This window comes from Heloderma suspectum, chromosome 1, assembly GCF_057233095.1.
Source record: "Heloderma suspectum isolate Gila_16-S chromosome 1, 16-S_ref, whole genome shotgun sequence".
In the NCBI taxonomy this organism is placed as follows: Eukaryota; Metazoa; Chordata; class Lepidosauria; order Squamata; family Helodermatidae; genus Heloderma; species Heloderma suspectum.
The window spans coordinates 51,293,382-51,320,148 of record NC_139458.1 but is presented as its reverse complement, the minus strand read 5'-3'; the positions used below and the strand labels follow the sequence as shown (position 1 = coordinate 51,320,148).

General features: G+C 42.5%; 1 protein-coding gene across 7 annotated transcripts; it reads left to right on the top strand.

The window, feature by feature from the left end:
• Positions 1–2,768: 2,768 nt before the first annotated feature.
• PROSER1 (proline and serine rich 1) lies at positions 2,769–24,602 on the top strand. Of its 7 annotated transcripts, none has more exons than XM_084842982.1 (14): positions 2,769–2,895; positions 7,555–7,661; positions 8,615–8,680; positions 10,089–10,157; positions 10,514–10,608; positions 11,034–11,127; positions 12,775–12,885; positions 14,106–14,189; positions 14,949–15,027; positions 15,983–16,087; positions 17,241–17,285; positions 20,158–21,883; positions 22,465–22,612; positions 23,031–24,580. In XM_084842982.1, the coding sequence occupies exons 2-14, from the start codon at positions 7,617–7,619 to the stop codon at positions 23,160–23,162; spliced, it is 2,799 nt and encodes a 932-aa protein (XP_084699108.1). In that variant the 5' UTR covers positions 2,769–2,895; positions 7,555–7,616; the 3' UTR covers positions 23,163–24,580. The 7 variants fall into 7 exon arrangements, with proteins under 7 accessions (XP_084699108.1, XP_084699127.1, XP_084699117.1 ...); XM_084843001.1 differs by having other exon boundaries at positions 2,778–2,895; positions 15,983–16,078; positions 23,031–24,602; XM_084842991.1 differs by lacking the exon at positions 2,769–2,895 and adding an exon at positions 2,926–3,526.
• The last annotated feature ends 2,165 nt before the right edge of the window (positions 24,603–26,767 follow it).

Sequence of the window (26,767 nt, the reverse complement as noted above, 5' to 3'; positions counted from 1 at the left end):
TTGTTTCTGCAATTATACTTGCTGCTTGTGCTTTGGAAAGTAGAGGATGACAGTACCAAAGGAAAAAAGGATTCCCCCAATTGCTTCCTCAGCAAAGGTTTCTAGAAATGCCAGAGATGAAGAGGACTTGATTGCTTTGATAAAAACTATGTCTTCTCAGCTACCAGAGCAGTCAAAGAAACTTGAAACAATTCAGGACTCAATTACTGCCCTTCAAGGGGCTGTGGATTTAATTAATATCTCTTTTCAAAAGATGGAAGTGAAGGTTAATGATCTTGAAGATCGGGTTACTGCTCATGAAATGGCCATGAAAATGTCTCACAACACTTTGTCTGCTCGAATCTCTCAACTGGAGGCCTTCACATGCAGAGCCAATCTACGTATCCTTGGTATTAAAGACATGGCTACTGATATAGGTTTGGCTGAATTTATGGATTAACTTTGGCATGAGCTATCTGCTTTACCTTCTGATTGTTTACTTGATATTGAGCATGCATATCGTATTCCTGGTTCAATACGTGGCACTAAAGGGACTTTTGGGACTGTTACTGTTCACTTTTCACGAGTCTCCACAAAAAATTACCTTATGTGTCTGGCAAGAGAACGAGGTGAGCTCCGGTGGGGACCAGCAAATGACAAGATTATGCTCTTTCATGATTGTACTAAAGAAATCACTGACAGAAGGCAATTCACCAAGGCAAGAAGTCTGGCAAAGCAAATTAACCTGCAATATCATCTTACATATCCAGCTACATTTTGTATTCTTTTTGAAGGCCAGATGAAAAGATTTTTGGATCCTGATGCTGCAGAAGCATTTTTAATTGGTATTAAAATTAAATTAAGGGAACCAACTCTCTCAGCCTCCGGAGTTAGAACTTAGCCAATTTTACTGTTCTTTTGAAGTGTTGTTTGGGCTTTAGCTGATAAGATGCCCAGGCAGTATGCCAAAATAAATGTTTGCACATTTTTTCCTCTCTTTCTCCTCTTTTTTATGTTATATTGTAAGTGCATATTTGTGTGTGTTTGTGTGTATACATAAATACATTTTTAGATATATTACTTAAAATATACAAATGATTTGTTCCTGTTTTTATCCTTTTCTTAAACTTTTCTTTTCCCCTTTTTTATTAGTATTATTATCATTATCATTATGGGATGATTATTATTATTATTACTATTCCTGGTTGGCTAAACCTTTAATGTTTATTAATACAGGTTAACTGAATGGTAATTTATGGCGAATGGAAATGGATTGTTTGCTTATATTTCTATGCTGTAAGACTGGATATTTGGTTTGTTCTTATTGAAGTTTAATATAATTCTTTTTTTCTCTTCCTTCTTTTGCTATCCTCCCTTCTTTCTTTTTCTTAGAATACTGTAATGTTGGAAACTGAAGATTCTGATTATATTGTTGGTAGTGTTTATTTCCACTAAGCCACTGAGGTGGCTTAGTGGGGCCGCGGTGGCTTAGTGGTTAAGATGCTGAACTGCAGACCAGAAGGTCGGCAGGGCAGCAGTTCGAGACCCGAGTGCTGCATGACGGAGTGAGCTCCTGTCTTCAGTCCCAGCTCCTGCCAACCTAGCAGTTCGAAAGCAAGAAATTGCAAGTAGATAAATAGGTACCGCTTTGGTGGGAAAGGTAACAGCGTTCCGTGCACCTTGGTGTTCAGTCATGCCGGCCACATGACCACAGAAGCGTCTTCAGACAGCGCTGGCGCTTCGGCTTAGAAATGGAGATGAGCACCACACCCTAGAGTCGGACACGACTGGTTGGGGACACCTTTATCTTTTTTTTTAGTGTTTATTTCATTTATAAAAATAAAATAAAAATAGATTAAAAATATGCATGGTGTAGAGAGATGGATAGGGGCACTTTTTTCCCTCTCTCATAATACCAGAACCCAGGGTTATTCCATGAAGCTGGCGGGAGATTCAGGACAGATAAAAGGAAGTACTTCTTCACACAGCACATGGTTAAACTATGAAACTATCTACTGCAAGATGTAGTGATGGCCATCCATTTGGATGGCTTTAAAGGGGGATTAGACAAATTCATGGAAGAGCACAATCCTATGCATGTTTTGACAGAAAAAAAATCCTGAAACTCTCAGCATTCCCCAGCCAGCATTTCTGTCTAAACATGGATAGGATTGCACCGTAAAGCTGTCAGGGGCTACAAGTCCTGATAGCTATATCTTACCTCTGGTACCAGATACGGTATGCCTACATTCACCAGTCACCGGGGAACATGGGCAGGAGGGCTCTGTTGCACTCATGTCCTGCTTGTGGGTTTCTTTTGGTCAGCCACACTTGACAGACCAGTAGGGCTCTCTTTATGTTCTTATGTTGGACTCCAATTCCCACCCTCCAATTCCCAAATCAGACCGACTCAAAGCCGCCGGTACTCACCGAAGGCGGTTGTACAACACGCTCCTTGCCCCCTGGGTAAAATCCAACGCAAGTCCTGCTTAGAGTAGGCCCACTGAAATGAATAGGGCTTCACTTAGTCATTCATTTCAATGGGTCTACCCTAAGTAGGCCTTATGTTGGACTTCACCCCCTGAGCCCAAGCCGGGCTTTCCTCGCCATAAACACGCGCAGCGATTGGCGTCGCCCTCGGGCGAAGCCGCCAGCAAAGCGCCCCCCGCCCCGAAAATCTCCCCGAGACGGGAGCAGGTGCACAAGCCCCCCTCCTCCTTCCCGGCATCCACTCCGCATGGAGAGGCGGGGAGAGGGGCCCTCATTGGAGGCGCCTGCCCGGTGACGTCATCGGGGCGCGACGCGAGGCGAAGTTGGGCTCCGTGTGGTGGGGGCCACCGGGGGTTGCGCGCGTTGCTCCGACGCCGGCCAGCGGCTGCCCCTCCTCCCCGCCTGCCTCCGGCGCCGCCGCCGATGGTAAGCCGAGCACGGGCCCCGGGCGGGGGCGTGGCCGAAGCCCCGCTCTGCCTTCCTCTGGTCCGGGGGGTTTCGGGCCTGCCTGTCTCGGCTGCTGCGGAGTTGGCAGCCGCGAGCGGCGCGTGTCTCTGCGTGTGTGCGTGCGAATGGGACTGCGTGTCTCTGCGTGTGTGCGTGCGAATCGGACGCATTCGCACAATCTCACATGGTTAAAACCTGGGCACAAACTCCTGGGCTTGCCTTCTGCAGGCAAGCGGGCTCCTCCTCAGGCGATGCAGCTGCTGAAAGCTGCCGTCCGAAGTGTGCTTACCTGGGAGTAAGCCCCACTCCATCCAGGGGGACTTGCTCCGGAGGAAGCAGGCGCAGGCTTGCCCTGCGGGGCTTCCATCCGGAACGCGCGCGCAGCCGCTCATTGGCTTCGGGGTAAGCGCGCGCGCATGTGTGCATGTGCGTCCCGATCCGGTTCAGGTTTCCTCGGAATTCGGGGAGGCGTGCTCCCGGGGAAAAGTGCATCGGGTTGCTGCTGCCTTAACACGGGCCGCCGACGGAAGGAGGTTGTGTAATGTAGTCAGCTGCAAGCATCTGCTTCAGACCACAGTGCACACACTGCTCCAGCTGGGCTGGTTGTGAGGTAATTTTTATTTATATCTTCTGAGGCTTCTGGAGCAATTACACTAAAACGATGCTTTAATGTGTTCCCTTGGGCTGTATCGGCTGTTGAGCTTGTCCCGTGAAGTGGATTTATCTAAGAACCTTGGAAATCCGTTTGTAGGCTGTGTGAGTGTGTTTGTATAAGTGTGTGTTCACTCTTATCGTGTTAAGATGTGGCAGTCTGAATTCTGAAGGCTGCCCAAAACTGTTACTCTTCCATAGTTTCAGAATGAGAATTGTTGATTTAAATTGGGCTGCTCCTGGTATTTTGCTGGGCTGAATTGGTTGTGGATTTCAGTTCAGCTGACTTCAGGGGGATGTGTAATCTAGCTCTTCGGAAGAAAGGAGGCCCCTCTCTGTGCAGCATATTGGTGCCCCATGCTCTGCATTAGCCTCAGGACCAGCTCATGTCCCACTTCATTTCGGAGATTAATTGGGTGATGGTTGGGAGTCTTCTGGAGACTATCTAACCTTGGGGAGCTGGGTGGGAATGGATTTAAGGTGATATGAGAAATCTGGGAAGTGAGTGGATATGTTTCAGCCTTAAGCAGTGATTAGCAAGATATACTCAGAGTGCAATCCTATGCATGTAGGACTTCTGTCTGTCTAAACAACTCCCACCATTCCCCAGCCAGCTATGCTGGCTCTGTAGACGTGTACAGCTGTACGTGCTGACAGAGTTCCTGTGACAGAAAACCCTGATAAGGCAGGGTTCTCAACTGCAGAAACTCCATAAGTGGAAGCGGGGCTTACATGAGTGCCCACGTCTCCTCCACACTTTAGCCCTACACATAAGCAGGCAAACACCAGCATAGGGCTTGTATTGCTAGAAGAATCCTCCTTTGGGTTGGCCCATACCTGTGCATGCTTACAAGCAAAAAACAATTTCTGACATTGCACGATGTAATTACTGATCACAGGGCATGTCTGTTAAGGCATTGGCCGTAGCTTCCAGTTTCCTGGCCTTGTGGCGCTTGAGCCAACATGAGATAGCCTTAACTCTGGCCTTAAACTGGCAGGGTTTTTTTTTATCTTTGGATTTCCCTGGTTTTTAAAAAGGAAATTTATTCTTAGTGTTCTGAAAAACACACACAAACAAGTCATTAACTGAATAGATGTATACAAAAGAATCCCTGTATGTTCAGAATAGCTTACTTCCAATTAAGCCTGCAGAGGATTCCAGCATATCTTCCCCCCCTCTCTTCATCAGTTATCTGTCAATCAGTGAGAGTGATTCCCTCAGCCTTCAAAATCACCTCACTCTTATCTCAGTTGACAGTTTCCTGCTACCCCTCCCCCACTGTCAGAAAGCTAACAGGAACAATGGAATTCAAAACATTGGAGTACTGGCAGCATTTTAGCTTCAGAGTGAAACTGAGCATGCCTGACACAACTTTGCTAGCAGTTGTTGTCATAGGCTTTCATGGGGCAGAAAAAAACTGATAACTCCAATGAAAGACACACCACCTCAACAAGCCCAAGTAAAGTACATCATTAGTTTTCCCCAGAATTTGAAAGTAATATATGATATGCCAAGCTGCAGCCTGGAATAAAAAAGTACACGTGTCAGTTTTCAGCACTTTTAAACTTGCTGTATCCATGCCAATTTGTATTGGATCGGTATGAATTTTGAACAATTTTAGGCCTCATCAGGTAGATGCCAAGTTTCAAGTTATTAGCTCAAAAGGTGTCATTTTTATAAGTAGTAGAATCTGAGGCTTATAGTGGCAGAACCTGTGTGTGTACCGTTCACCTTAACTAAAGGGACACTTTGTGCCCCTTTAATTTATTGCTCTAACAATCTAAGAGAATAGCTTCCTTTTTAAGGAAGATCATAAACATCCCTAATTGCATAAAAGTTATAATCACCAAAATTATATTAGGAATAGTAGCAAGCATATTTTTAATAAAGTAACATCCCAATTCCTTATCTTAACATAAATCTATGTAGGTGACTCAATCAGGAGCTTCAGAACTAGTCATCCTCCGGTATCTAACCCTAAGAGAGCTTCTTCCCAATGCTTACAGCTGACTTCAGAAGCAATCGTACGAAGGTCCATTTCAAAGTCAAGAAGCTTTTTGATTCCAAGATTAACCAACTCATTGGGAAGGAGGGGAAAACAACAAGGTAGAGGGGAATGAGAGCAATGGCAGAGGCTAGGATGGGGGAGAAAAAGCAAGGCCAGGAAGGGTGAGAAAGAAGGCAGCTAGGGACAGGGAAGGGACAGAAATAGTGAGGCTAGAGGCTGGGAGTAGAGTGACAGATCAAAGGAGAAAGGTCTGTGTGGGTGGAAGAAGATTGGGCAGGGCCAGGAAGCAACTCTTTCCTTCTCTTCCTGCCTGCTGAACAGCTGATGAGCAGCAAGTTCAGGAGCAGGAGATAGAACCTCATGCCCTAACATTTGTCAAGGTTTTTAAATGAAAAATAATTTTTTGAAGGAGGCAGGGATTGGAGGTCCCCACAGGTGCATGTTGGGACTGCTGATCTTTACCTGAACAAGTGACTGTCCAGACTTTGCGTAAATACCTCCAGCAAAGGAGAGCACACCACCTTTCAAGGCAGAGCATTCTTACCATCAGGAAGTTGGGGGTTGGACTCAATGGCCTTGTAGGCCCCTTCCAACCCTACTGACTTGTCAGAGAACTGGACAAAGTATTCCAAATGCAGCCTGACCAGCACAGAATAGAGTGGAATGATTATGTATCTCGATTCTGGCTCATCCTCCCCACTGGAGCTCCCTAGGACACCCTGAAAAGCCACTAGGGAGGGTCAGGGATCCCTCTGGAATGGCATGAGATGGGATGGTGGGGCCAAAAGGGTTCTGAGCCAGGACAGGGGCATCAGCAGAATTCGGAGCAAGCTGACTTGTATGAGTGGAAGTGTCATCTCACTTAATACATAGGTCACTTTTGGATCCAAGCAATAGTGTTCTCTGAGACTGTGGTGATCAGCAATTCTTAAAATATTCAAAAATGTATTTTATTCATGTCTTTTATTCACATGTCCAAATTCTGTGTTTTACTCATTGTCCTTAAGTATCCGTAATTTGTCCTTCCTCGGGGTAGTAGGAGAGAGTCTTCAAATCAAGTCTGTATTATGCACACTTAGATAGTATAGCCCAGCTTTTGACAACAGGAAACACCACAAGAATGCTGGAAATCTTGAACTAAACTTCCTTAACGAAATGTTAGTTTTTCCTGGCTCCTGAGTTACCTATTCTGTCTCTTTGGGATTCTGCCCAGAGACATGTCCTGAGGGCTTCATGAAGTTACATTGGCAGTGTATAAATGTTAAAATAAATAAATAAAATAGATGCTGGCCATCTTGTTTAACGTCAGCACCACACAGAGCATTGTGTGAGCTGAAATGAAACGCTGTTACATTTGGGAAGGCTTGTGTAATTCTTTTCTTGACAGAAGGCATTTTTCTTGACATGAAAAAAGTTTGATAACGTTGGGTAGTCTCCTGCCACTCTACCTCGACTAGTTCTGTTGTGCCAGCGGAACAGACTGCTAGCCCAACGGGAATTAGCAGTTCCTGAAATACCTCTGGAAATGAGCAGAAACGCCCATTTCCAGAAAGGGGCAGTTCAACGGAATCCCACTAACCTGCCCCATTCTGGAAACTAGCATTGCCACTCATTTTCAGTTGTTTCAGGAACTGCTAGTTCTTGTTGCAGTACAGTGTTCCACTAGCACAGGGGCAGTGGTGGATACTGCTCCTGGTGTAATAGCTTGAGTTGTAGGGCAGGGATTTGACCTATGGCCAGCTTTCAAGTGTTTGGCTTGACAGGCTGGGACTGGGGAGGCCACAGGAAATATGGCCTTTGAGTAGAGAGTGAGTAAATGGTTTTAGAACAATCTCCGGTGCAGAAGCTTCAGAAGATCAGGCTTGCCCAGCAAACAGTTCCTCATTCTCAGTCTTGTTGATGCACTTCAAGTTTGGTGAGGTGCACAATGCAAGCAGATGTTCGTCTTTTAATTTTTTTCCCACTGTTTCTTCAACAGAAGACAATTCTGCAATAGAGTGCCTGAAACAGACCAAAGGCCACATCTTTGAAAAAAGCAAGATGGATAAGAAAGCATTTGAGATGGTGCTTGATGAAATTAGAAAGGTAATTAATGGTTAAACAGGTATAATTTTGTAAATGCAGCACGATTATAAAAATATATAAAGGGAACAAGTTGCCTCTTGAATATAGTGGTATGGCACAATTAAAAGTTGAAGTTTCGGACCTGGTTTTAGAAAACAAATAATTCAAACAGTAAAGTTTTGAATAAATGTAATGCACTTGTATAGATATGTATTTTGTTTCTTGTGGTTTTTTTGCAGGAATTCTGTGTCAAACATATAATATTTATGGCTGTAACCCTATAGCCACTTACCTGGAGTAAACCACATTGAATTCATGCATAGGAGTCCTCTGTAAGGTGTATTTAGGGAGCAATCCTATGTCCCCTAGCTGGCATCTGGGGGACATAGGATTTTTCGGTTTCCTAGCTTCGCGCTCAAAGACAGGGCTCGGAGCCAGGAAACCACACTGTCCTCCCCCTCCTCCTTGTAGCTGGTGCAGAGAGAACCACACCAGCTGCCTCTCCACGCTCAGTAAAGCAGAGACAGGGGAAGGAGGCGTTCCTGGGGCCAGGGAGGGGAGGAGGCCAGGGCGGCTGGCTTACGCCTTTTCTTATCACTGCCCCAGCCTCCTTCCCTCCCCCTCTCCAAAGCCTCTGCTAGACAGGCAAAATCGCCCATCTAGCTAAAATGCAGTATGGGAGGCACGAGGCGCCTCCCTCTCTGCATAGGATACTCATAAACCTCCATGTTCGGGGGCTTATGAGTACCCAGGATGGCGCCCTTAATATGCCTCTTTATGAAACCTGTGATTCACCTGATTTTAACAAGAGCCTAATGATCATGCTTCTTTGTGCATCCAACCCCTGCTTTGATTGATTGACTTCATTGATATCTGATATGCTATGTTCCCTGATAGTCTTATCTCTTCCTTCCTAGACTTGTAAACTAACTTCTGGTCAGGTTTTTGACAACTACGTTTTATGTGTCTTATAGGCTGTGTTGATGGAATACAAATTAAAAGCTATTGAATACGTGCATGGATACTTTTCTAGTGAACAGGTAATGGTGAATTAAAAATAAATAATAAACCCTTTTGGAATGTATGACCAAAGGCAAGTCTCGTTACAGCAGGGGTCCCCAACTTTTTTGGACCCATGAGCACATTTGGGAATTTGAAAAACTACTGTGGGCACTACCACAAAATGCCTAATCAGTGGCTCACCGCTTTGGTAGCTTGCAGTTGCATTTGTGGGTATTAGGCTGCATTTTATTCAGCAGAAACTTGTTTCGTGTCTAATGGCCACCACAGCGTCTCTTTAATAAGGGATTGTCTAATTCAGCAAATTGCTAATGGTGCAATATAGCTAATGCTTCTTTTTAACATATGTTTTGGCAATGACTAGTAGTTGCTTCTTTTTGGGAGGAGGTTATTACACAGTTAAATGTTGTACTGAAACAGTCTTTAATATTCACTGATGTACATGCTTTTTTGAATTATTTACCTGCTTCATGGAAATTAACAAATGGTCAGCATAAATGGATTCTCTGCACCCCTTTGACAGCTAAAAGACTGATGTTACAACATTAGAAGGATAAACACTCCCCTCCTATAATGCAATAGATTACAATACTTTCAGTATTTGAATAGGTGGCATATAGATGCCACCTTCAAATGGATATGTATTTGGATATTTGGTCTGTTTTTGTTGAAGCCTATGTATAATTGCTAGAAAGTTATATGCATTTCATATGTATTCATTGCTATGGATAAATACAAATCCATGTGCGTATATTAAAAAAAATGGAAAAAAAAGGTTGTTGGTGCCTGTGGGCACCCCATCAGATACCTCTTCACAGATTCTGTTGTAGGTGCCCGTGGGCACTGCGTTTAGGACCCCTGCTCTATATAGCATGAAAAATACTGCTAACAGTGCCTCATTTTTCCTCTCAGCATGCAAGAGTGAGATATATGTAGTTGTCATAAGATGCTATGGACAAATCAGCACTTGGTTAATATTGTAGATGCTTCCCTCTATGATTGATCTAAGAACTATATCCTGTGAAACAGTAAAACTGTAAACTGTAGAGCCTGCTTTTATGCTCTGCTGTGCGCATACCTTTTTCTTAGCGCTGAGCTCATTCCTTGTTCCAGTGCAGTAGCAGCCATCAATGTTGCTGCACCTGCATTCAGATTTCAGTTACTAAAAGTCAAATGTTGGCTCATAATTCAAATCATAAAATCTTGAATCTGGATTTAATTTTGAAATTCTAATTTCTAGAAGCTTTTAAACTAAATTGTATTCAAAATTGAAATCTTGCCAAACTAGTTCTCAGCTATTAAATAATCAAAGAGAATTTGATTCTACTAAAGTTTCTATTTCTGGAGAATTCAGTAGCCAAAAATGGATTGTTTTGTTAAGTGATATATGTACCTGTATGATGACCTGTAGGATTTCATTTATTGCAGATTGTTGAGTTACTGAGATACTTCTCTTGGGCTGAACCACAGTTAAAAGCAATGAAGGCACTACAGCATGTAAGTTTTTTCATTAAAGTAATAGTTTCATTGGGTTGTATCCTGTGTTATTCTAACTTAGGTCCCATTCATTTTGGTGTGCCTACTCTAAGTAGGAATAACATTGTATACAACCCCTTGAATTGCATTACTCTGATCTTCTTTTCCATAGTAACAATTACCTTTCTCACATCTATTTAGTTTGACAAGTGTCTGCCTTCTGAGAATAGCATGCTTTAATAGCTGATGAAGCATTATTTTGATCTCTGCTCTCTGTTCCAAACTTCTGTTTCCATAACCTGAAATGTTTGTTCTATGAGCCTAAAACTGATGTATGCAGTAGGGTTTGAGGCAACTTACTTTTCTTTTGTTTCTAGAAAATGGTAGCTGTTTCTGCTGCAAAAGTGGTTAACATCCTCAGCTGTTTCACTTTTAGCAAAGACAAGCTTATTGCGCTAGAGCTGTTGGCTTCGTAAGTATTGGCTGCTGATTTTCCTTGCATGCATGCTGTTGTAATTAATACTAGCATAAGTCTTGTAGGTGCAGTCCTATGTATGATTAGATGGGGAAATCCTACAACTCCCAGCATGCAAGGAATGCTGGGAGTTGTAGAAGTTTTTTCTGTCTAAACATGCATAGGATTGTGCCCTAAGGCACTTGACCTAAATGGCTGTGACTATCTGGCATTATATTGCACTTTACAACCAGTTGTCTGTATTTATACAATGTGTATTTAAGATATAAATCACCCTACCTCCTCTCTGTTAAACAATATTTGTTTTATATGATTCTCCTGCTGGGAAGTCATAATCAAGTAGTACACCACTAAACTATAATACTGTTGTTGTGTATGTGAGGACCGTTAACTGTATCTAAACAAATTGTTTCTTTTTATAGCAATATTATCGATGCTCATAATTACCGCCTTTTTGAAGACCTCTTCAGAACTAGCATGTCTGAGAAGAAGAGGTGCAGAAGAATTCTTGAACAGGTATTACTGCATGGTTAGTCAATGAGTTGAAGTTTTCTTTATAAAAACTGCAATTCATAGAAAAAGCTTGGATCATAAGTCACTCTATACAGGGTAGAAAGAAATCCCTAATGGGCAGAAAAACAGGTAGGAACTGAGAGGAAATGGCACAGCGTTTGAAGATTTTCAGGCCACTGTGTGATTTGCATGCATCTCTGCCACCGGAAGAGTTTGAGTCTATGGAGGAATTGGGAGGAGTTTCATTGCAAGTTTCACTTTTGAACGTATAATTTCACCTTTTATTGTCAGTTTTCTCTGTCTACTGCAGAGCTACAGTTCTTATGTTCTTGATCTGATTTTAAAAGATGTTGGGCATCATTCATCTGTGTTTCCAAAGCATATAACAGGTTTCTGAGACATTTCACTGACTAGATCTATAGTTGTATCCAAAGTAACACTAGCAGAAAACGTACAAGAGGTGGCACTCCACTAGCTACAAAACCCTACTCCTGCTATGTGTTTTGAGAGATGTGCATAATCATTGTTGCCAGAGGTATGTCTGCCACTGCAGCCAGGAAGGAAGTAGGCACTGGGAGGCTGTGCCCAAATGGATGTTAGATGTGTGAGAAGAAACAGTTGGAAAAAGCAGGTAGAGTCTGAAACTATAGGGCTAAGATAGGGCAGAGGATATGGTCAGGAACACTTTGAATGTATGAGAGCTGGCTGCTGGAGATAAGAGGTATGAACAGGAGTTTGAAAGACTTCTGAAGGATACAAAGGGTAGAGTTTAAGGTAGGCAGTTCTTTGAACACAAAATTTTGTGAGGCAAGATGGGCACTTCACACTAGCACACTACAGTATCCTCTGTGCATGTCTGCATCTTGAAGACAGTCAAGTAAAGAGCCAACCTAGGATCCCAAAAGTTGGGAAAACTGCATAGTTAGGGAACATCTAGGAAGTAGATGTGCTCAAAGTAAAGTCAGCAACGGAGATCGCAGTAGGATTGTACACACATCCGACTGCTTACCCCAAAATGGATTGAACCTTTGAAAGGGTCGCAATTCAACACTAACAAAGGCTTGAGCTTTTTGAGAGCAATTGATACAGATGCTTGCAAAAAGGACAGACAGTGCTTGAAAAGTGACCCCTAGTCACCTTCCCCAAGGCTCAGAACTTCCCTTGAGGAAAGGCAAGGGGAGGTAGTGGGTACACCCAGTCACTGCTGGGAAGAGGCACTCTGCTGGGGTCTGAGACTACCATTCCCAGAATTCCTGGCAGAACACTAATGCCCCACAGGTCCTTTCTGCCAGGGAGAAGGCTCGTGCAGGATGTCAGCTTCTCAATGGGGAATCTGGAACCCCTAGTGCAAAAAGATGCTTTGCGGGGGGGGGGGGGCACAGCTGCCACCTTTCCCTGCTCTGCTGCAAAGTTAGTCCTGGGCCTTAGGGAAGGGGAAAGGGGAGGCAGCGGCTTGCAAGAAATAGTTGAGCATGGTCCTGCGATTAGGGCTGTGCTTACCTTGATCCTGCTGAGATACTTGCAATGCCTCTAGAATCTAGTAGCCTGAACTTTACACCCATTCTCTTCATGTACCTTCGTAAGAAGTGCTGGCTTCCCCACACAACCTTAAGTGTAACTCTGTGTTTTTGTTTTTTGCTTGTATTGAAGGCTTCCAAAGCAGGGTGCAAAGCACCTCATGCTATGATATCTTCCTGTGGTATGATTCCTGGAAACCCTTATCCAAAGGGGAGGCCCAGTCGTATAAATGGAGTTTTCCCAGTATGTACGGTCTTACTGAATATTGTTCATTTTTGGTTTGGTGAATGGTATTGGGCTATAAACTATCACTAATGTTTTTGGAATCTTTATACAGATTACCTACAAAAATGAAAGAATCAGTTTTCATCAGTATTAGGCAAATGATATAAATACAAGCATTTTAAAGGTATTATTGTGAACTGATAACACATCTTTATTCCCTATTTAATTTTACAAAGCAGATTTAATTGTAGGGAATCACCTACATTCTAACTGAAATAACATGCTTTTTTGAGAAAATTTCAAGTTCCTGTCCAAGTAGCATCCTAGCACAAATCGAAAAGAAAACCCCCACCCCTACGGTAGGCCTAAGTGAACTTGCACAATTCATATATTCCACCAATAGTTACCAGCAGTATAGGATAAAGTGCAGGCCTCTTGATTGATTGTATTTAGGCAAAGAGTATAGCTGTGAACTGAGAGAATTTAGAGAGGATAGGTCTTCCATCTCCTCAAAACCACATGTTCAAGTCTGGAGGGCAAAACTGATAGTTTTACAGTGACAATCTAAAACCCTAGAGCAGAGATTTACAAATTTTGTTTTTGTTGAACATGTCAAGATATCCGAAGGAGCCCTAACCCCCTCTCCCTGGCCCTAACCACACACAAAGTAAAAACGAAAACAGTTAAAAATGGTTAAAGTTGTAAATACAAAAGGACAAGAGTGGACTGCCTGGGGTGAGAGGTTGTAAAATTTCTTGAAACAAAAGGGTTTCACAGAACTCTAGCTGAAAAACAGTACCCTAGAAAGTGTGGTATGAAACCCTACCTATGAAAGTTTTTTGTGAAGCCCAACCCAATGCATGCTTACTCAGAAGAAAGCCCCGCTGTGTACAGTAGGGTTACTCCTACAGAAGTGTGCATAAGATAATATCCTTACAGTAGAAGCCGCTGTGTCTACTTAGAAGTAAGTTCCTTGAGTTCAGTGGGTCTTAGGCCCAGGTAAATACATACAAGATTGCAACTATAGTTGCTTATATGTAAAAGAAATTCCTGTCAGGCTATCCTTCATGGCACATAAGCACCTTTTTCTGATAATAGAGAACAGAATATTCTCAAATTAGCTCTGGCTTTGGGTATATTAATTCCTATGAGTGCCCCTGTGCAGACCTGTGTAACCTGTTTTTCTTCCACACAGTGTAGAGTTAGATGCTTAATGATGGATCTTCTTTATTTTCCAGGGATCTCCTGTCAAAAAGGAGAATGAAGACTATACTAATGAAGGCAAGGGAATAGCAGCTCGTATTCTTGGACCATCCAAACCAGTATGTCTCAGTAATGGAGCTAGTAAAAATATAATGATTGGCCTTGCTCATGCTGTTGAATAGAATTTGTTGGGGAAGAACTGACTGCAAAGTGAAAATGGCACAAATGCAATATTTGTTATTGCTGTACAATGCTTAGTGACTGATAAATAAATATTAAGTTAAAAAGAGTAAAACATGCCCATGTGCTCACAATGTTTGTATAAAAGCTATTAAGGAAGGAGAAAAAAGCACAAAAGGAATGAGAAGAGGTGGAGAGTAGAGGTTTTCAAGTACTGAATGCAAGGTAGGAGAGATGCAAATGTCAAGAAATCTGTTGCCTTTTTTAGGGATTATCACAAGCATTTGAAATCGGGGGGGAGCCTCCATGGGAACAGCAGGCTTCCCCTTTACAGACACTTCCTCAATGCATGGACAGCCGGGGGGTGTAGGACCAGTGGGCACAGCCCCACTCACTCCCTCCACATGGTCACAATTGCTTGGAGGTTAAACCTTAAAAAGGCTAGTGAGTTCCAGAGAAAGGGGACAAGAGAGAAATGGAATGCATGAAGTAACGCAAGTTTTAGACAAGAGTATCAGTGCAGTAGAGATGAGGCAAATAGAGAGAGAGAAACAGGAAGCCAGTGAAGTGAGCAGAACAAAGGAGAAGAAGCAGATATCCGATATGTCTTGGTTGCACATTGCCTTGCTTGCCATTACCTTCGCAATAGCTTAATGTGTACGTGTTCAGTTTGACTAACTATTGTCCCTCTTGTTTAGGCTCCAGCAACATATAATCCACATAAACCTGTCCCTTATCCTATCCCTCCTTGTCGACCACATGCAACAATTGCACCAAGTAAGCTATTCGTTCCTGTTGGTTCTCTGTGATTATTTCCCCTTTGACAATATTTCTGTTCTGGAAGAAACTTCTGCATCCTTGACAGACAAACCGTAGCCTCACTTCTTTTCTTTGGCTTAATTAGATACTTCAAACCTTTCACTATTTCTCTTTGTAGAATAGAACCCTGTCTAACTTGTTAATGATCTCCAACTGCGGTGCTCATAGCTGACAGTAGTGCTCCATAGGTGGTAGTCTTGGTGTTGAGTACAACAACGGTGTTCCCTGCTGGGTCATGGGACTCGTGCTCCTACCATTCTCTGCTCCTTCCCACCATGACCACCATCCAAAATTCAACATTTTTATTTAATCTGTATGCATCATCTAAGGTGGTTGTTGCTTTAAATGGGAACTGTTTTTTGAAGCGGATGTGAACTTGGAGCCTCATTTAATCAGAAACTGTGGAAAACGAGTGAAATTTCTGAAACACATGTATAGTTGGTCAAGGAGATTGGAGACTTCGGGGGAGGGAGTAGAATCCCCTTTTGCAAGCATTGAAAACATACGCCAGTCTGATCACAGTTTCTAAAAAGTGTGGGTAATTTCTCATGAATATATATGACACTTTCTGGGACTGAGAAACCTGTTAAAGGAAACTGAAAACTCTAGCTTATATGAAAGCCTGTGAATTCATTGTAAAGTAACATTCTGAATCCTGACATGCAGTTTCAACTGTTCAAACACCTAGCTATATTTAAACACCTAGCCTTGCCTTCTGGTAACTACTAATCGTATCTCATTCCGCAATGGTACCCGGAGATAGGCCTCACGTTGAACTGAGCATGTGGGGAGGAACATATGGGAGATGGTGGTCCTTAAGGTATTAAGGAATTGATCTGCTGTGATTGCGTGTGTGTGTGTGTGTAACTTTATTATTACACCATCCTTTTTTGCCTTCTGTTTCCTTTACTAGGTGCTTACAACAATGCAGGTCTTGTTCCATTGGCTAATGTCATAGCTCCTGGTTTGCCAGCTCTGCCACCATATACTTCTAGTCATGTAGGAACAGGTAAAGCAGGTATCCTCAGAAATCCCAGTGTATCTTGGTCACACTCCAGCAGAACAAAGAGATGGGAGAGGATGTGCAGATAGCTGGTACAGCAAGTCTGGTCTGCGTTCTGGCAAGCCACTGCCAGACTCTACGCCCCCACCTGCTGTAGCTTCCAAGGGGTGGGAAGTAAGGAGATGTTTGCTCTGGGCTCTCTTTTATTTATTAAAGTATTTTAATCCCAATTCTCAGCTCCTAGAGCGGCTTATGTATCAGTTAAAAAAAAAAAGACAGTCCCTGCCCACTGGCTTACAATCCAAGAACCCAAGAAAAAAGGGATGGGAAGGGAAGAGGCAACAAATGATGTAGTCTTTCATCAGGTCTAGTGGAATGGCCCTGCTTTCCCCTCTCACCTCCAACAGTACAGCCTGCTAGAATGGCTGCCATTGGTGACAGTTGAGGAAGAGGTGCCTTCATTGGGGGGGGGGTCTTCCTTCCCCTCAGCACTCACTAAGAGATGCTACTGTTGCTGAGGCAGAAATGTGAGGAGAAGTGCCACAGCTGGGGAGGAGCATGAAGAAGGGGGTGAAGGACTTTGTCCCTCACAGCATTAGCAAAGGGGAAGCTTGAGCTACAAGGGTGGGCTTTCTTAACCAGAGTGTAGCCTAGAAGTAGTTGAAACCTTTTGTTTCCATAGCAGAAGTAAACCACTGTTCGTGAGGACCCTGTTGGGATTGTCCTCTATCTGTAATATTGGTGAGCCCAGTCTCCACTGACGAGGGATCCCACTGGGAAGATGCCTTGGTTCTCCCATCATATCAGTCAGATTTTAATTATTACATTTATATCCTGCCTTTTTTCCTCCCAGGAACCCAAGGCAGCTCACATAATCCTCCTCCTCTCCATTTTATCCTCACAATAACCCTGTAAGGTAGGTTAGGTTGAGAGTCAGTGACTGGCCCAAAGTCACAAAGCGAGCTTTCAAGGCCAAGTGGGGACTAGAACCTAAATCTCCCGAGTCCCAGTCCAGCAGTCTAACCACTACACCACACTGGCTTCCCAAAATGATGGGCATTGTACTTGTTTTAATGAAACCAATGTAAAATAGGTCTTTGGGGCTTTTTTAAATAAGTAGCCTCATCAGTATTCTCTTTTCCCTAATTAATTATTGTCCTTTATGTAGAAAATGAAGAACTTTCCAATCAGGCAAAATCTTCCCAAAGCCAAGGTAAGCTGTCCATTTGCAGAGGCTCTAGTATCTTAAAATATGTGCATTTGAGGAAAATGTGCTTTATTTATTCTGCTTTATTAAAAGAAAAATAATCCATTCCTGTCTTAATAGCACCAAATTTAAGGTAAGCAGTTAAACGTACCAAAATGTTTTTTACCAGTTGCTTAGAATTTATTTTTCTGATGCTGGATCTCAATCAGCACTAAATGCTGGAGTATATGTCAAACTGGAAGCTGAGGTGCAGAAAAAAATAACAAATATTTCTTGTAGCCTTAACAAATATATAAGCATTTGGTATGTGAAAGGTTTCATTGCTGTTGTCACAATAGAAATATGTAATTAAAAGCCTATTATCATTGTCTGCTTTTGAGCACTGGTGAATTAAGTGCAAAGGATCACTGCCAATCCCATGACTAGAAATATGAATCGTAGTCCCTGTGAGTGAATTTAGCTCTATTGATATGGAAACCAGTATAAACACTAAATGAATTTGATTGAGGAGTTGTTATGACAGGCCCAAAATGGTTTGCTCTTTTTCCTGATGGGAGCATATAATAAGATTGGACCATGAAGGTGTGCTGTATTAAAATACAGCATTATTGGGATTGGGGGTAGGTGGGTTGTAAGTTTCACACTTCACCTGACTAGGTTAGAAGATTTTGTTTAGCACAAGGGGACAAAAACTATATTCTCTCTCATCAGTATCCAGCTGAATTTTTGTTGTACTTAATCTAAGCAGAAGCTGAAAGTTTCCCCTCTATCCAAGAAATTATACTAAAACCTTACTTAGGCTCTAATCCTGTGCACACTTACCTGGGAGTAAGGCCCATTGAACTCAGATGGACTCTGAGTTAAACACACGTAGTATTATACTGTTAAACTTGCTCACTTTCTGTTTAACAAATAAAGTCAGTGCAAATAAGAAATAAATGGGGGGAAATAAAAAGATTGCATTAAAAATGTGTGGCTCGCAGACAAATATATAAACTACTTCTGTGTCTCATTTGTTGTTCCCACAGTCCTCTTCCTGTGGTAACACCCCCCTGACTTTCACAAGTTTGCTCACACTTCTGTTTGCATTTTGTCTCAAAAGTGAATGTTAACCATTCACCATATGGCAAAACAATTTGCATCGTATGCAACGGGCTCCTCAGAGGACACTAAGTAGGTGAAAGCAGAATTGTTCCCTGCCATCTGAAGTAAATGGCTGTTTATCAGAAAAATGACAAGGTACATTAGAACATGGCCAAGATGGGGACAAACTTGCACAAGTCTATATACAGGCACCCCGTGAGGGAGCACAGTGTATCTCTGTGTCCGAATATAGTGGATTCCATGGATATTTGTACCTTTTCTCCCTCTGCGCCCACCCCTCTAATACTAGGAATTTTGCTATTTTAACTTCTAAATCAAACTGGAACTAATTTAAAACATTTTTGACATAGCCTCGCAGGAAAATTGGAAAGCATTGGTGACAGCCATGGCTCCAATTACTTAATAAGGTTGCTATAAAGAAAGAGAAGTCGCTTGCTTTTTCTCCTTGTTTAGCAGAACTAGTCAAAGGTATGTTCTGTTACTTAGTTGCTTAACAACTACCACACCATTTTTACCCAGAACTAATGGCCAGCTCCCTACCTTTGCCCCTCACTATGCTTCCTGAATTAATAATTGTTTTTTCTCTCTCCTCTGAAAACTGTAAAACCTCCAAACATTTCTAAAGTGTTGTTGAGTGTAGCATGCCAAGTTAGGATGTTTGTGCGCCTCCTGGAGTTTATTATGCTTTCAATGGTATTGTTATATAGAGTTTGATAACTGGAATTAGAGTTCTGTATTCTTTTATTAAAACAGAAAATACAAATATTTGTAAAGTTTTACAAAAGCAAGCATAGTTCACAAATGAGTTTTTGGATCAAATTCATTGCCATTCTGTCTCAAAATTTGCTATGCTGACTATTCGTCATTTGCAAACAGTACAGCTGTGGTTATCAAATCAGAACCCAGCATTAGCAGTGATTACTTGCTTGGTGCAGCCCTTCCCTTTCCTCTCCTTATAAAGGTAGTTGAACAGTTAATTATTGTTGACTACAGCTAAGATTAACTGGGATTCCTTTCATTCCATAATGTGAAGCCCATTTCCAGTCTTGGTTTAGCCAAGGCTATTCATATTCTGTGCCCAAAAGAAATCAGTATGATTTACACTAATGTATAGGAAATCACTGCAGATTCTGCCAACTGTTTGTGAAAATATTTTTGAAAATAATGAAGGCTGGAGATACTTAAAAAACAAAACAAAAAACAGTATTCAGACATCCAAATCTTCTTTTAGATGCCCAGGAGATTAAAAGCCTTGGCATAATTTTGCCCTACTAGTACAGCTGATGCAACAGGGCAAGAGTTATTTCTCAGTACTAGTAGTAGCTCCTAATTTTATGGCATCAGTTGTCGATAGTGCCAAGCTGTCTCACCACAGCACATTTGGCAATCTATCCAGTTTGTACTGCATCCATACACAAGACAGAAATGAGCATCGTGCTTGGTACAACAGCACAAATCTTGAACCCAGGAAGGTTTATGAGGACATTAATTTCTACAGTAACCATATAGATAAATGGACATCAGCAAGCATAAAATATGGGGGTGAAACTGGCATTGAATGAAATTTGCTTGTTCTACAGTTAAACAGCAATAATCAGTGATTGTGTCTCATTTTGCACACCATTTTACCTTTTTGTAAGTTCTGGTAGCATCTTTTATTTTGGTCCTGAGCCTGTTAGTTGCTGTGTAAAATGTGTTAGAATGCATTCAAGTTGAATACAAGCATTTCTGCTGCTAGTTCCCAAGAATTCTTACTGGTTTTGTTTCTTTCCAGCTTTTGCTACACAAACGAATCATCTCTTTACACCTCATGGTTCTAACCCTGCTGCTTCTCCAGCCCCAACCCCATCATCTGTTAAGGCAATAAGCCATTCATCAGCACTTCCATCTCCAACTGTCCCAGGGATAAGCATGTCAACGCCTGTCCACCCCGTCTTCCCTGGCCAGGTCATCTCCGTCCATCCGCCGCAGCCATTGACTCCCACCCCTCCTGTCGTCAAATCCCACTCGCTGCCTGGTGTTCCTGCCACATCTGCTCACTGTGCCACCTCCACTCCGCTCCCTACAACTTTCGCTGGGCTAGCTTCTGTGCTGCCTGCTGCAGCAGCTCCACAAGGGCTCTCCACGCCGTGTGCCACTCCTGCACCTAACGAAGCTTTTGCATCTTCTTCTGCACCATTTGCCAGCCTGCCTTTTTCCGCAGCATCTGTCACCGCCTCGGCTAATAATCCTAATTCATTGTCATCTGCTTTTTCTGGCCTGCCTTTGTCCTTGACGCCCACTCCTCAGGGGATAGCTAGTCCCATTCCTTCAGCCATTGCCAGTTCCCCAGCCACCAGCCTACCATGTCCCCTTAACTTTCCTAACCCACTTCTATCAGTCTTAAAGGGGTTTCTGTCGGTAAATGATAGCTCAATAATGAATTCAACTGCTCTGCCTTCTGCTGTGACTGCTGAGCTTGCTTCTTTGTCTGGTCTTGCTAGCCAGAATTCTGAAGCCTCCTCTTCATCCAGTAACAAATGTTACACTCCAACGGCTACCTCTGCCCTTCAGCATCCTTCCACTTCAGGGCTGTCCATTTTCCCAGGGCTCCCATCTCAGCCTGGAGCTAGCAATAGTGCAACCCCTCCTGCATTACCAGCACAGTCCCCTTTAACCACATTGCCATCTTCCCTTTTGCCAGTCAGCTGTGTCTCTTCCATTGCTCTTCCACATTGCCCAAGCCCTGCTAATCCTGAGCAGCAGGGCTCATCTACCCCAGCTGCTACAGCAATTCCAGCTCTGGTTAAAACCGAGCCCACAAGCCCTACCCTTTCAGGTTTCAAAGGCCCTGCACATTCTGCTGGGCCTTCCCATAGCACTTCAGGCTTGTCAGCACTTGGCCATGCGTATACCTCGACAACTTCATTGCCAGGCAACTTGCCTAGTTCCCTTAATCCAGCACTATCCAGCCTGTCCTCCTTCAGTGCTCCTCTGAACAACTCTCCTTCTATTGCTCCGCACGGTTCATCTGCTCCAATAGCTCCAGTATATAATGCACTTCCCCCTTTCACTTCACTGACCAGCAGTTTTGCTTTTACTGGCAACCCAGCACTTACCCCAACAGGGTCTCTGTTGCCCATTCCACCTACAACCACATCAGCCATTTCTGCCCCTCATGTCAGCTCCACAACCACTGTTCTCCCAACGCTTATCGCTTCGGCAGCTGCTCCAGCTCCACCGTTTCCCCTTAACTTGTGCAGCGCTGTCCCTTCCCTGTTTTCTGTTCCTCAAGTACCTCTAGGCTCATGCAGCTCATCCTTCCCTCCTTTCCCTGTCTCTAACACTCCCTCTGTCACTCCTGCTCTCCCTTCTTTCCCTGGGCTCCAGGCATCTTCTACAGTAGCAGCAGTCGCACCGCTGCCGGCAGCTGCCACAGCCCCATCTCCAGCTCCAGTGCTGCCAGGGTTTGCCTCGGCCTTTAGCTCAAACTTCAACTCTGCACTTGTTGCACAGGCTGGGTATGTTGTTTGCACCAAGAGGTCAAAGAGTCTCTTTAGCAGATTTTTGATTAACACATGTGTTTGTGAATTCTAAATTATAAATTACAGATAATTAATTTTTATATTCAGTTTCTTAGTTCTTTATTGCAGTCTAAATTTCTGGATGCAGGCAGAGAGACTTATCTGTAGTGTGTAACTCTTTAAATTTCATTTAAATCTACTGTACTATGGTAAAAAGTACTGAATGTCTTCCTTGATGAGGATATTTACCTCTTAAATTATACTAGGACCTTTGAGAAACATCCTATTATAGGATCTGACAAAAGATGGCATTGGGATGTATCTGAAGTCTGTTGTCTGGAGTAATCCTACACCAAATGTCAAATATCGGCAACAGAATTTTCACATTCAAAACACTTCTTGGCCAAGTGATAACTGATCTATTCAATACTTGACTATGCAGATAGATTTGTGCATATATAAGCTGTGTGGGTATAGCTTGGAATTTAATAACTATAAAACTCCTTGGAGTTTTGTATATTAAACTGTTGTTGCAGTGTCTGGTGGAATTGAACATATTCTACATCTGGCTATTTCAGCCTGAATTCTGGGCTTCAGGCCCCTGGAAATACAGTTTTCCCAGGACTCCTGTCTCTTCCTGGCATCCCTGGACTTGCCCAGAGTGCTACACAGTCTTCCCTACAGGAACTTCAGCACAGTGCAGCTGCACAGTCAGCATTACTACAGGTAAATACAGTACAAAAAAATGGAAGAGGTAGGCATTTTGTGAATTAGTAACTACATGTATCTGTAAGAAGATACATCCAAATGTACATATCTATTCTGATAAGTTTGAATATCAGTTTAAGAATGCAAGATTGTATTTGATGTTAGTCCTACTTAGAGTAGACCCATAGAAATGAAAGAATTAATTCCCATTCATTTCAATGGGCCTACTCTAAGTAGGACATCCGATACAATCCAATGTATGAAAATTGTGGAATACTTGAGAACTACAATTTTCCCACAGTATCTTCTGAAAGTTGTACTGACTTTCCTTGGTACAAAACGTAGGCTTCCTAGCTGCCAAATTTGGATTTTGGAGGAGCTTTAAGGGGCCTCCTTTGCAGTCCTTTTAACCTCCTGTTTGTTTGTTTTCCTAAAGGCTCACACTGCTTCTGCTCTGGAGAGCTACACATCTCAACCGGATGGCTTTACTACATATCCCCCAGCACCAGGAACACCTGGAACACCTTTTTCATTGCAGGCGAGTCTTCCCCAAAGTGGATGGCAATAAATAACATCCATTTCACATACAGAGAGAGACCTCTTTTCTCAAAGAATGCTGTGGTAGTTTGGCAAAGCCACTGATGATGCTTCCATTGAAGGCTTTAGAAAAATATATTGACATCAGCATGTAGCACCAAGAGGAAAAGAAGAGGGATTCCAAGTAGCTGTTTCTGACAGGCTACACAAAACTGGATTGCTGTTTACTTTTTATCTACCCTTATGAAGCACTGAGTGTCCTTCATTCCTTTTTAGGTAATAGAAGTTGAGGGTACTTAGATCCTCACAGGATCTTTTAAAGTGCAAACGTCTGGCTCAATTTTTTTTAAAAAATGGTTTTGCTGGGCAACAGTGTTGCATAGACTTTTCAGGATTTGATCTCTGCAATGCCACATGTGGCATGTGCATCCTGCCTTGTTGTCTACAATCAATTCTTGTCCCCCTCCATCTCTTGTTTTCCACACCCTTTCCTCTCCATGGCTACTCAGATATTTGTCACTGAAAGTTGTAATATTTATCAACTTGTCCCTGTTCTTTACACCTATGTGCATCCTACCTTTCATCAGTTTCTTTAGTCTCCTAGGATGCCAGGAACCCTGCTATAGATAGGTATTGGGTTTTTAAAAAATAAACTTTGTGCAAGTCCAGATTAAGTGCACAATCCCTTTAGGTTATTAAATATATTTTACAGATCATGGTTTGTTATGTGATTAACATGTGTTTTGTGTCTCATTCATGAACAAAGCATTGGTAACAACAGCACTAGTGCATGAAATATGTCATATCAAATGCTACCTAACATGTCGAAGGCCTGCTGATTTGTGAACCAAGTACTTGGTTTTTCTTGTGAGAACTAACATGCAATGCAGATAAGAATGAATTCTGTGGTTAAACACTGAAAATGCAAATAAACACACACACACACACACACACACACACACCTCTGGCACTGGGGTTTTGATACCCTGGTTTGCCCAGTGACACTCCAGGTTACACCAAGCATTTTAAAGATCAATTTCTCATTCTAACTAGGAATTATGCAATACAAAACATGCTCTTGCTGTGTTAATTAAGTGCTCTATACTGTTTAATATCTATAGTGATGAGTAGAAAAATTCCCAATATTATCTCTTTTTACGGAAGTCTAGATCTGCAGTAGAGATATGATACTTGGTTTTGCTTTTAATGTGAACTCTGTGAAAGATTTTGTTGCAGTGCATAGCTTAACATCTTTTTTCCCCTAAAGTAGGAAGTCTACTGGGTATTATTACTAATGTAGAGGCCTTCCACAAACGAACAGGCATGAAGAACACTAATGTGTGTGTGTGTGTATATATATATATCTGTATTTTTATAATGTTTTTAAAATAAACTGTGTAGCAGTGGTACACATGTTTCTAAAGTAGACCTGAATAAAAAGTTCTTAACAAAATTTCTGTCTTGTGCAGACAAATTAATGTGTAGTGAATTCACTTAAGGAGAACAATGATTATGTAGGGCTCCATCCAACATCATGTGAGTGGACTTCGGCTCACACAATGGAGCTTTCCTGCAATTTGTGGCCCTCAGCAGGTGTCCAACAATACCAGTCTCTAGCCCTGGCTTTCTCACAGGCCACATCTAGACAGCTGGATTCTCACAGGGTCCAGAAAGTATTATTATTTGATGTAGTTATAGGCTATCTTTCAGAGACTTGCCTTCACAAAGCAGCCTACACTAAAGACACATAGATACATTGGACACGAGACAGCACTTCAGCATTGTAAATCTAATACCATTATGATTCCAGTCAATAAACTCAAAATCACATAAAGCCAACTATACAAAAACACTCTCAGGGAAAGTGGAAGAGATATGTTTTTAAGGTCCATTTCAAAGCCTATGCTGTGTGGGTCAAGTGCAATACACTTGGAAGAGAGTTCTAGAACAAAGTCCACCACTGAGAAGACCCTATCTCTCATCCCTGCCAGCCTAATTGATCTTATCAGTGGGCATATGAGCAAGATGTCTGAAGATGATCTTAAGGTGGTCAGCCTGGCCCTGAGCTGTTTAAGGCTTTAAAAGTTAATGCTACCACCTTGAATTGGTCATAAAAACGCACTGGAAAACTGTGCAAGATTGGTATTAGATATTCCAACTTCATAGCCCATTCCAACATTAGCACAGCTGTATTTTGCATTAATTGAAGCTTCTGTGTTGTCTTCAAAGGGATCCTCACATAAAACACATTATAGTACAGCTTGTAGTTTGTCTATGTGTAACTGAAGCCAGGTCTGACTGGTCTAGATAGGGCCATAGCTAGTGTACTTGTCAGTTTGTCAAAGGTGCTCCTGGCCACTGACATTACCAGCACCTTCCCATGCAGTGCAGAGTCCAGAAGCACTCCTCAGGCTGTGAACTTGATGAAAAATCTATGCTGTGCTGTGCTGTATGTGAGGCTCCTTTTTTCTTTAATTTTTTTAATTATTAATTCTAGTTACATAATGTAGCATAGGTCAAACAAAAACATCAATATCTGACATCTCCATTTCTACCTGGTTTTTAAATATTAGTCAATTACTGTTATACTCCATAACTCCTTGCTCACAGTTCTTAATTCCTAGGTCACCAATCACACATCAGATTTCATTTCAGACATGTTGAGAGGAGAGTCATGTTCCTTTAGATCTATGCTCTCCAGAGCACTATATACAGTCAGAGCCAGAAATATTGGAACAAGGATAACTGTTTTGGCAGTTGGCCTCTGTACACCACCACATTGAAGTTGAAAGGAAACACACCCAGATGGGAGCAAAGTCAGGACTTTCAGCTGTAATTCAAGGGGTTTGACAAAAGTGCACTAACCATTCAGGAAGTACAGCCAGTGGCATACACACACCCCCATTGTTGGTGGCTCATAAGTAATGGAACAAATCAACATCATTTCAAACTTAAGGATCACCTTTAATACGTGGATGAAAATCCTTTGCAGTCAACAACTGCCTGAAGTCTAGAACCCATGGACATGACCAAATGCTGAGTTTCCTCCCTCAAGATGCTTTGCCAGGCCTTCACTGCAGCTACCTTCAGCTGCTGCTTGTTTGTGGGTCTTTCTGCCTTCAGTCTTGTCTTCAATAAGTGAAATGCATGCTCTATTGGGTTGAGATCAGGTGACTGACTTGGCCATTGAAGAACATCCCACTTCTTTGCCTGGAGAAACTCTTGGGTAGCTTTTGCTGTATGTTTTGGGTCATTATCCATCTGCAATATGAAATGGCGTCCAATCAGTTTGGCAGTATTCGGCTGAATCTGAGCAGAAAGTATAGACCTATACACTTCAGAATTCATCCTGCTGCTTTTATCAGCAGTCAGGATATTAATAAACACCAGTAACCCGGTTCCATTGGCAGCCATACATGCCCATGCCATAACACTAACTCCACCATGTTTGACAGATGATGTGGTATGCTTTGGATCATGAGCTGTTCCTTTCCTTCTCCATACTTTTCTCTTCCCATCATTCTGGCACAAGTTAATTGTGGTTTCATCAGTCCAAAGAATCTTATTCCAGAACTGGGCAGGCTTTTTTAGGTGTTTGCTGGCAAAGGCTAATCTGGCCTGTCTGTTCTTGAGCGT